This window comes from Rattus norvegicus, chromosome 3 (genome assembly GCF_036323735.1).
Source record: "Rattus norvegicus strain BN/NHsdMcwi chromosome 3, GRCr8, whole genome shotgun sequence".
Classification (NCBI taxonomy): Eukaryota; Metazoa; Chordata; class Mammalia; order Rodentia; family Muridae; genus Rattus; species Rattus norvegicus.
The window spans coordinates 118949669-118961475 of NC_086021.1; the positions used below are offsets into that span (position 1 = coordinate 118949669).

The following is an 11807-nucleotide window of genomic DNA, read 5'->3' on the forward strand; positions in this document are numbered from 1 at the left end:
CAACCCCACTTAAACGTGTTCCTTTATAATATTTGCCTTGGTCATGGTGTCTGTAAACAGCAGTAAACCCCTAAGTAAGACGAAAGTTTGTACCAGAGACTGTGGTGTTGCTGTGATAGGCCTGACCATGCTTTTGTTTGGAAGAAAGTAGATTTTGGAACTTTGGATTTGGAAAGCAGTGGAATGCTTTAAATGGAGCTTAATGGGCTATCCTAATAGGAATATGGAAGATTTTGCTACTGAGAGTGATTTAAATTGTATTGACCTGGCCCAAGAGGTTTCAGTGGAGAAACCTCTTCATGGTATTTTGATGAAGAATGTGGCTATTTTTTTTCCTTGTTTTAAGAGTCTGCCTTAGGCTAAAGTGAAGATATTCAGATTAGTTGCGTTGACAAAGGAAGTCTCAAAAAAACCCAGCAGAGACTTTGTCCTCTGGTTAAGTGTTATGAAGAACATTTTGAACAAACATAGTAAGCTTAGAAAGGAAAAAATAAAAATAAAATACATGGTTTGAGTATTAAAGGGGCACCAGGAAGTGAAGTGGAGCCTGTGTTCTAGGAGATAACAGATTAAGTAAGTGGGACTTGGGGGTAAGATTCTACCCAACTAAATTTAGATCATAGCATGGACACCTTTAATCCAAGTTCAATGCCAGCCTGGGACAGAGCAAGTTCTAGGTAAAGTAAAGCTTCACATACCTTTAATCCCAGGAGACAGGTGTGCATGGTGTCTGCAAACAGCAGTAAAACCTTAACTAAGACAAAGGTTTTATTGTATTTTTAAATTTTATTTTATTATTTTTTATTTCTTCCTAGAAGCCTCCTTTTTGTAATGAGAGACAGAAAGACAATGGACCCAGATGGGAGAGGAGACTGTGAGGAACTGAAGGAGCCAGAGGTGGGGTCAGTCTAAGGCCAGTGGGAAAGTTCCACTGCAAACCTCCAGGCACAAAGACCCCTCCCTTTCAGTAGGAGTAGAATTAATTCAGTTCCTGGAGCAACTGCAAACCAAACTGTCAAACAAAGCTACCTGTGACTCCCAAACAACCTCCTTGACTCCCAACCATACCTCCTAGAAAGTCCATAACAGTCCACTTATCATGAGTCAGCTTGGAGGTCACTTTGCCCCATCAAGAATACCATGCCTAGTTACCAATTGTTTGAATTCTGCCCCAATTGTTTGCAAGGTATATAACTCTCTGTCAGTCTGCTCGGGGTGGTCTCCCCTTGAAGAGGGAGGACCCCAACATGCCAGAGTTAAACTCCTCTTGCTATTGCATTGATCACTGCTTCCATGAGTCTCATTCAAAAGATCCTGCAAGAAGTAGATGGAGGGAAAATATTATATGAAACATATGAGAAAACAGTGTATTTTTAATAAAAAGAGAACAAATTAAAGCAATTTCACATTGTTATCTTGACAGCAAATCTGAAAACTTTAAAACAACAAGGAAAGAAAAATGAAAGGAAGGAAAACAGGAAGGAAGGAAGGAAGGAAGGAAGGAAGGAAGGAAGGAAGGAAGAAAGGAAGGAAGAAAGGAAGGAAGGAAAGAAGGAAGGAAGGAAGGAAAGAAGGAAGGAAAGAAGGAAGGAAGGAAGAAAGGAAGGAAGAACATCCAACAAAAGTAGATGGTAAGAAATAATGAAACTCAGGGCATAAATCAATACAATAGAAACAACAAAAAATATAAATACTCAAGGAAATGTAAAGTTAGTTCTTTAAGAAAATCAATGATATTGATAAACCTTTATCCAAATTAACTAAAAGACAAAGAAATAATATCCAAATTAATAAAATTAGATATAAAAAGGATGATAGAGCAACAGAAAAATCCAGTGATTTATTAGTAAATACTTTATTTGGTTTTTTCTTTTTCCTTTTCTTTTATTGAAAATAGATTCCTTTCTTGTACAATATATCCTGATTATATGTTCCTCTTCTTCCACTCCCTCCAGTTCCTTTCTAACTTCTACCCTGTAAAATGAAAGGTTTTATTACAATTTGAACACTGAATTAATCTGGCAGTTGTATTACTTTATCCTAACTAGTTCCAAATAATGACACTGAAAAACCAAGATTATTTTAAATCTTCACTGTAATACCTGGGTAGTATTGGTCTATTAGCCCTCTCAGCTAAGAACTCCCAGTCAAATTCCCATACCTGCACTGTGTTATTGGTCTGGCACTTTGGGTTTAAGTTGTGCTTCCATGGACTCTCTCCAAACTCCTCCCTTGTGACTCAAACTGAAAGTCCTCCCCCTCTCTCTTTCCTCTCACTGGAGAAGTCTCTCTTCTTCCCAACCATTAAGTGATCAGCATTTATCGACAAGGCAAAGAGTAAATGATAAGAATTGTTCATACAAACTCAAGACAGTAAATTTTTGACATAAACATTAAAATTCTGTGTCCAGATTAAAACAAGGTATGAGGGTAGAGAAATGAATGTGTGAATCACACAAGGATTACCTTTACACAATTCACAAAAGCATTATGCCTACACTCTCCTCTAGATACACTGCCTTTCAATCTTACATTAGAAAAGAACATACTTCTAAGAAATAATAACAAAACATGTCAAAATAAAATATAATAAGATGAAGCAAAAACTTTCATATCAAAGACAGACACGGCAACCCAACAGTAAGGTCCCAAGAGCAGCCACAAGAATAGGCTACCCACTCATTCTCGTAGTCAGGAGTCTCATGAAAATGCTAGGCTAATGGCTGTAACACATATGCAGAGGACCTGGTATAGACCCATATAGGGCTATGCTTGCTGTTTCAGCCTTTATGACCTTATATCCACCTTGCTTAGTTGATTCATAAGGCCTTGTTTTCCTGGTGTCCATCATCCCCTCTGCCTCTTACTATCTTTCCATCTCTATCTTCCAAGAGATTCCCTAAGCTCTGTGGGAATAGGTTTGATGGAAGCCCCTAATTTACACTTTCTTTGCATAATGTCTAGCTGTGGGTCACTGCATCTGTTTCTGTGTGCTACCAGGGGAAGTCTTTTTGATGATCACTAGATATGGCCCTAGTCTATAAGTATAGAAGCATATCATTAGGAATCATTTTACTGATCTGATTCTTTATAAGCTGGTAGTGTTTGGTTTTACACTGTATCTCTTGTCTAGCTAGCCTTTGATTCCTGGTTACCGAAGTAGTATTGAATGCGGGTTCCTTCTCATTGAGTAGTTTTTAGATCAGATCAGACATTAGTTGGCTACTCGTCCAAGTTCTGTGCCACCATTACTCTAGAATATTTTGCAGGTATACCAGAATGTAAGTTTGTAGCTGGGCTGGTGATAAGGAGTACTTTTTTAAAATCTGTACTTTTCCAAATTGTAAAACCTAAAAGAAATGAATAAATTTCTATATATACATACAACCACTTAAGTTCAAGACCACAATCAGATAATCAAGATCAGATAAGCAATTTAAACAGAACTATAACACATTGTTAAATAGAAACAATAAATAGAAATCTTTCAATCAAAACAAGTCTAGGACCAGATGGATTCAGCACAGAATTTTACCAGACTTTCAAAGAAGAGTTAATGCCAATATTCTTCGAGCTATTCCACAAAATAGAAATATAAAAAACATTCCCAATTGCTTTATGAGGCTACAATTATCCCCATACATAAACCACATGAAGACTGAGTTTTGAAAACCCATCTTCCTTATGAACATAAATGCAAAAATTCTTAATCAAATACTTGCAAACTGAATCCAAGAACACATCAAATAGATCATACCCCATCATAATGAAGTAGATATTATCCCAGAGATACAAAGAAGGTTTAACAAATTTAAGTTTGTAAATGTCATCCATTATATAAAAGGACTAAAGACAAAAGTCACATGATTATCTTATTAGATGCAGAAAAGACCTTTGACAAAATCCAGTACTCCTTCATGATAAAAGTCCTGGAGAAAGCTGAAGCACACAGGCTGAAGACTCTACAGGATCCGTGGCTCGAGCATCTAAGCTGTGAATTCTTCAAGTCTCTGATTAAATTTTAAAAATGGCCTCCATTGCAAAAAAGGAGAAAGAAAAGGTATGGAAAGAGTGAAAAAATTGAAGAGGCAGAGCCTGAAGAATTTTTGGTAGAAAAAGTACTGGACTATCGTGTAGTGAGTGGGAAGATGGAGCATTTCCTGAAGTGGAAGGGGTTCACAGGTGCTGATAATACTTGGGAACCAGTAGAAAATTTAGATTGTCCTGAATTAATTGAAGTATTTCTTACTTCTCGAAAATCTGGTAAAGGATGGTACAAAAAGGAAATCCTTATCTGACAGTGAATCTGATGATAGCAAATCGAAGAAGAAAAGAGACGCTGCTGATAAACTAAGAGGCTTTTCCAGAAGTCTTGATCCTGAAGGAATAATTGGTGCCACAGAGAGCAGTAGAGAATTAATGTTTCTCATGAAATGAAAGGACTCAGAGGAGGCTGACTTGGTGCTAGAGAGGAGGTGAATATGAAGTGTCCTCAGAGTGTCATTGCCTTCTATGAGGAAAGGCTAACTTGTCATCTTGTCCTTAAGAGATGAAGCACAATAATATATATAAATCTGGATCTTGAGTTTTGAATTGCTAACATGGAAAAATATCATTCTAATGAAAATCAAGTTTGATTTGCTGGTTTTGAAAGTATTGACAGGTAACCAAATCCCATGGGGTAAAGAGCTAGATTCTCAGAAGTGTACACAATCCTGAGAGGTTAGAGGAGACAACTACTTCTGCTCCCATTCCTGAACAAAGAGAAACCCACCTAGTGCCATCTGTGCCCTCTAGGCACAGGAACTTAAGAGCAGTAAGGGGAAGGACCCTTCTGGTTTCTGCCTGTGCACAGAGCTGAAAACCAATCACCAGAAGCGCCAACACACCTGAAAACAGAGGTAATACCAACTCTTCTGCTCCAAGTCATCCACCTAGTGGCCTCAGGACACACATAGGCACACTTCTGGTTTCTGCCTGCACCCAGATCTGAACTGCTCCCACAGTTTTCTGTACCCAAATTCCATGGGAGATAGAAGTGGACCCTCAGAAGTGCAGACAATTCTGAGACTCAGAGGAGAAAACTACTTGATCACATTCCTGGTCTAAGAGGAACCTGCCTAGTGCATTCTGGATATAGGAACTTAGAAGCAGTAAGGGACAGGACCTCCCTGAGATCACACTTCTGGTTTTTGCTTGAGCCCAGAGCTTGAAAGCCAGTCACCAGGACACTGACACACCTAAGAGAAGTGGAAAAGCCAACTATTCTGCTCCAAGTTACTGGCCTGAAAGCTTCAGGGCACACAAAACCAGGAATAACTCTCTGGCTGTTAGAAAACAGGTCTACAGGAGTACTGGAAGACAGGCTTACAGAAGAGACAAGCCACTGTCGGGGAGAGCAAGAAAAGCCAACACCAGAGACAACCTGATGGAAAGAAGCAAGTGCAGGAACCTAAGCAACAGAAACCAAGACTATTTGGCATTATTAGACCACAATTCTTCCAACAAAGCAAATACTGGATATTCAAACACACCAGAGAAGCAAGATTTAGATTTAAAAATCACATCCCATGATGATGATGATAGAGGATTTTAAGAAGGACATAAATAACTCCCTTAAAGAAATACAGAACAACACAGGCAAACAAGTAGAAGCCCTTAAGGAGGAAACACAAAAATCCCTTAAAGAATTACAGAAAAGCACAACCAAACAGGTGAAGGAATTGAACAAAACAATCCAGGATTTAAAAATGGAAATAGAAACAATAAAGAAATCAGAAAGGGAGACAACCAGGGAGATAGAAAACCTAGGGAAGAGATCAGGAGACATAGATGCAAGCATTACCAACAGAATACAAGAGATAGAAGAGAGAATCTCAGGAGCAAAAGATACCATAGAAAACAACACAACCATAAAAGATAATGTAAAATGCAAAAAGCTCCTAACCAAAAATATCCAGGAAATGCTTGACACAAAGAGAAGATCAAACCAAAGGATAATAGGTATAGAAGAGAGCTAAGATTCCCAGCTTAAAGGGTATATATATATATATATATATATATATATATATATATATATATTGAATTATATTATATTATTAGCAAATTATAGAAGAAAACTTCCCTATTCTAAAGAAAGATGCCCATAATAATACAAGAAACCTACAGAACTCCAAAAGATTGTATCAGAAAAGAAATTCCACCAACCACAAAGTAGTCAAAACACCAAATGCACAAAACAAAGAACGAATATTAAAAGCAGTAAGGGAAAAAAGGTCAAGTAACATATAAGGGCAGACCTATTAGAACTACACCAGACTTATCAACAGAGACTCTGAAAGACAGAAGATCTTGGGAGGATGTCCCACAGACCCTAAGAGAACACAAATGCCAGCCCAGGCCACTGTATCCAGCAAAACTCCCAATTACCATAGATGGATAAACCAAAATATTCCATGACAAAATCAAATTTACAAAATATCTTTCTACAAACCTAGCCCTATAAAGGATAATAGATGGAAAACTCCAACACAAGGAAGAAAGCTACATCCTAGAAAAAGCAAGAAAGTAATCTTCCTGCAACAAACACAAAAGAAGAGAGAGAGATACAAACATAATTCCAAAACAAAAACTAACAACAAAAATAACAGGAAACAACAATCACTATTCCTTTAATATCTTTTAACATCAATGGACATGATTCCCCAATAAAAGGACATAGACTAATAGCCTGGATACCTAACAAAGGCCCAGCACTTGTTGCATACAGGAGACAGACATTAACTCAGAGTAAAAGGCTGGTTTGTTGTATACTGCTTTTAGTATATTTATGGGCCTTGAATTCCTGATCTTTCCAAGACTTTTAACATGAAATGGTGTTGACTTTTGTCAAATGCTTTCTCAGCATCTAATGAGATGATCATGTGTTTTTTTTTCTTTGAGTTTGTTTGCATTGATGGATGTCTGTATATTGAATTATCCTTCCATTCCTGGGATAAAGCCTATTTGATAGTGGTGGATGATCATTTTGATGTGTTATTGGATTTAGTTTTTGAGAATTTTATTGAGTATTTTTGCATCAATATTCATAAGGGAAATTGGTCTGAAGTTCTCTTTGTTTGTTGGGTCCTTGTGTGGTTTAGGTATAAGAGTAACCGTGGCTTCATTGAAGGAATTGGGTAGTGATCCTACTGTTTCTATTTTGTGGAATAATTTTGATAGTATTGGTATGAGGCCTTCTATGAAAATCTGATAGAATTCAGCACAAAACCCTTCTGGTCCTGGGCTTTTTTTTGGTTGGGAGACTTTTCATAACTGCTTCTATTTCTTTAAGAGTTATGGGGTTGTTTAGATAGTTTATCTGATTCTGATTTACCTTTGGTACCTGGTATCTGTCTACAAAATTGTCCATTTCATCCAGATTTTCCTGTTTTGTTGAGTATAGGCTTTTGTAGTAGGATCTGGTGATTTTTTTCAAATTTTCTCTGTTTCTGTTGTTAGAACATCTGATCTGGGCTGGAGAAATTGCTCAGTGGTTAGGAGCACTGACTGCTCTTCCAGAGGTCCTGAGTTCAATTCCCAGCAACTACATGGTGTCTCATAGCCATCTGTAATGGGATCTGGTGCCCTCTTCTGATGTGTCTGAAGATCACTACAGTGTACTCATATAAATAAACAAATAAATTGGTCTTTTAAAAAAAGCAAAACAAAAAACATCTGATCTATTTAATGAAAGTAATGTATAAAATATATTCCAACCTATGAAACCTATATAAAATCAAGATACGTTACTTAAAACAAGTAAATGATCAAAAATCTTAAAAGTTGTTGTCTGTTTCTGCTCACTTATAAGGCCAAGATCATAAAGGGAAACTGGGGGAAATTAATGTGGAATTCAATCAATATTAAGTAAACCATTGTGTATGACCTCAAGAACAGGTAATAATAGGCTACAGATGCTATAAACAGAAAATTGGGGAAACAGGATTCTTTAACTGGAGAGGGCAAAAGGAAAAGGAATAAATAACACTAAGGACATTCGTATAAATTACAAAGAATCATCTCGTTTTATATGGGGGGGGGTGTTTCTGTGCCAGAAGGTGCTATATAGATAGCCAAAAGGAAAAAGTAACAAATAGTTCTACCCATGCTTAGAGATATCTACAACACAACTCCTACACCTAAGGCTGAGGAAGCATCAATAAAGTGGTGTCAGAATGATTGCAAGAAAGTGAGGAGCAGGGAGTCCACTGCTATATGTTTCCTATATTTGGCAAAGAAACCGGATCCACAAACCCCACCATATGATTGCCTAAACAAGACCTAAGTAATGATAATACCAACTGACATGCCAACATGGATAAGAGAGATCTCACAAGACTACATTCCTAAATATAAAACCAAACACAATTATTGATTTATGAGGAAGGATCAGTCTTCCATAAGAATGAGGACAATAACTTGCCATCCAATACCAAGTGACCACCCTAAAATCATATACAAATGATAAATACTACATAGATTCAGCCCATTATATGTAAATGTCATTCATTAATATATGTGTAACAATAATATAGAATATATGTGTAACAATAATATAGAAAAAAGACCATAAATTTGAGAAATAAGATGGGCATTTGAAGAGTTGAGGATTTTATTTAAAAATAAAATTTTAAAATAAATATAATAAACAATTAAAATATAGATAGTTATAGATTTCAGATAGTTACTGTTTTCAGTAGTTGACCTTTACTATCATATTGTCTACCTGTCCTAGTTTTAAAATTAATATCTTTACATTAAAGGAAGAATCACAATGATAGTAGAACAGCTTAAAGCCAGTACAATTATTGTTAGAACCAAACCACCTTTGTTATAAACACATGTAAAAGTAATTGTTGGCAGAGTTATTTAAGGATCAAAAAGTTAATAAAATATTTGATTCCTATTTGTTTTATAGAAATACCTTCTTTTCTTCATGGAAAACATTACTCATTATTTCGTAGAAACAAAATACTCACCTAACAGGAGGTGATTGCCTGAATGTATTCAAAGGATCTCTAACACAAAAAGGGGATTGACTGTTAGGAATTTCCAGTACTCACTTGAGAATTTTATATCTCAACCAAGCCAGCTATATTGATTTTCTATAAAGCCAAGCGCTGACAAAACACTTTCCTGATGGCAATCTTCATATCTCTGTTCCTCAATGTATAGATAACTGGATTTAGAAAGGGGGTCAAAACTGCATCAAATATAGCTAGAAATTTATCTACATGTGTTGAAGGAGCAGGCCACACATAGAAAAAAATCAATGGGCCAAAAAACAAAACTACGACTATAATATGAGCCAAAAGAGTAGAAAGGGCCTTAGATGAACATCCTGAGGACTGCTTCTGGACAGTGTTGAGGAGAAAGACATAGGAGATGATGAGTAAAAAGAATGCAATCAAGGAAATGAACCCACTATTGGCAGCAATCATGAACTCCAGTTTATAAGTATCTGTGCATGCAAGCTTGATGAGTCGTGGTATGTCACAGTAAAAGCTGTCTAGTATGTTAGGGCCACAGAATGGCAAGTTTATAACAAAAGCCAACTGGGTTGATGAATGGATGAGGCCAATGATCCAAGCAGCAACTAATATTAATAGGCACATTCGTGGGCTCATGATGCTCAGATAATGTAAAGGTTTGCATATGGCCACATACCTGTCAAAGGCCATGGCTATGAGCAGTACCATCTCAGTGCCTCCAACAGCATGACTAAAGAAGACCTGACTGATACAGCCTCCAAAAGAGATGACTTTCTGCTTTCTGAAAAGATCACAAATCATTTTGGGGGCTGCAATGGAACAAAATATAAGATCAATAACAGAGAGATTAGCCAGTAGAAAGTACATGGGTGAATGCAGGTACGGGTCAGAGGTGACTGTAACAACTATGATGAAGTTCCCTGTCAAACTGGACACATAGAACAGACAAGAAAAGAAAAAAAGGAAAATCTGGGCCTCCCAGGAATTTGAAAGCCCCAACAGCACAAATTCAGACACTGCAGAATGGTTTGCTCCAAACATTGGCCCAAATCAGAGGTTTGCTTCAATGTTACCTAAAGGGAAAAATAAGAATATTCACATTCTAGCGTTTTCATAATCACTGTGAAAAGGTAAATTAACTGTGGAAGGCAAATATTACCTGAGCATTTTATAAAATTTGAATGGTATTTTGTTGTCCACAAGTGTTTTTATTACAAATGACGAAGCATGGCTGGAAAGAAGTGTTGCTGTAGAGCTCTAACACAAGCAATTGCAAGAAATCCAGTCGACTGGTGTACCTGTCACACCTGATCAAACACAAAAGCAAGAGCAATGGAGGCTGATGTGCTGAGTTAGTGCATTGGATATGAACCACCCTCTCACTCAAGTCAGAACAACTGGTCTTAGCTAACACATATACAGGACAGACAATGGCTCTTGCACAGAAGAAGCTCTGATTTTGTTGCTTGAGCAAGAAATCACCCTTCTCTGTATTGTAATTTCAAAGATATCACTCATTCTTTCATATTTAAATCAAATGGCAACTTACCTGTCACCTCCTCCTCATGACCAACCCATACCTTCACTCATTTTATATCTGGTACACTTCCTTAATCATGACGTTTGATTATTTATTTATTTATTTATTTATTTATTTATTTATTTATTTTATACTCCAGATGTTATTCCCCTCCTGGTTCACCCTCCAACTGGCCACATCGCTGGTTGATTTTTAAAAAAAGAGATTTTTTTTAGTCGATTAATGATTTAATTAAAAGAGTTCAAATCTATGAATTTATTCCATTCATCATGTAGAAAGAAACATTTTACATGCTAGTAAATAGAGACAAAAACAAAACGTATTTTTAAAGTATTTATTTAATCTCCTAGGTTTATATTTTCACACACACACACACACACACACACACACACACACACACACAAAATTAAAAGTAGACACTTAAAAGACCAGATTTCAAATGCTGGTTTTCAAATGTAGGAAATTTAAGCAAGGAACAGTGGGGCAGTATTGGGAATGTGATGCTAAAATGAGACTCATGACAGTTCTTGTTCATCATTCAAATAAAAAAGGAACATGAGAAAATAAACAAATGGTTTATAAATAAAAGAAATCACTAAGTTATTTGGGGAGATATTTCATAGAGACACAACAGCAAGAGCAAGAACTCTAAGGTATGAACTTATTTGCAATGTCCAAAGAACCATCAGGAGGTTAAAGATGGTAACTGTGCAGGAAATGAGGGTCATGTAGATGAGGTCTAAGTGACAACAGGATCAAACATCATTCAAGCCCTAATAGACCATAATAAAGGCACTCTATCCATCAAAAACACTGTAAATCCCATGGCTAAACAGGACCACACAGGCTTTTCTATAACAAAGGACAAATTTGTCAACTTAAAAAATATCAAAACTGTATAACAAAAGCAAAATAACAGAAAAATAAGGTTGTCTTTCTAAGAGTAAAAATTCTCTCAAAATAACTTTTCTATGCATCAAAAACAATACAGCAATGGCTCCAAGGTTTCAGACAACAAAGAACAAATGTGTATTTTGTGGGTATGTATAAATTCTCTTTTCTGGATACTATCTAAGAATAGCAGCAAGTGTTTGGGCAACTGAAATGTTCACGTTAGGAAGCAACACAGAGCCTGAGATAGCCATCAATTATGAAAAAGGGTAGAATAGAGCAAAAGAAAGAATTAAAGAACCCCTCCCCTCAAAAAGTGGTGTTTACTATTGAGACAACTAATC

General features: G+C 36.6%; 1 protein-coding gene and 1 pseudogene across 2 annotated transcripts; one reads left to right on the forward strand and one right to left on the reverse strand.

The window, feature by feature from the left end:
- The first annotated feature begins 4043 nt into the window (after positions 1 to 4043).
- Cbx3-ps2 (chromobox 3, pseudogene 2) lies at positions 4044 to 4437 on the forward strand (annotated as a pseudogene).
- A 3713-nt stretch (positions 4438 to 8150) lies between these two features.
- Or4f56 (olfactory receptor family 4 subfamily F member 56) lies at positions 8151 to 10073 on the reverse strand. Of its 2 annotated transcripts, XM_017591958.1 has the most exons (2): positions 9174 to 10073; positions 8151 to 8171 (listed from the first exon to the last, which is right to left on the reverse strand). In XM_017591958.1, exons 1-2 carry the CDS (start codon positions 10071 to 10073, stop codon positions 8151 to 8153), a joined length of 921 nt encoding a protein of 306 aa, XP_017447447.1. The 2 variants fall into 2 exon arrangements, with proteins under 2 accessions (XP_017447447.1, NP_001000607.1); NM_001000607.1 differs by lacking the exon at positions 8151 to 8171 and having other exon boundaries at positions 9147 to 10073.
- Positions 10074 to 11807: the final 1734 nt, after the last annotated feature.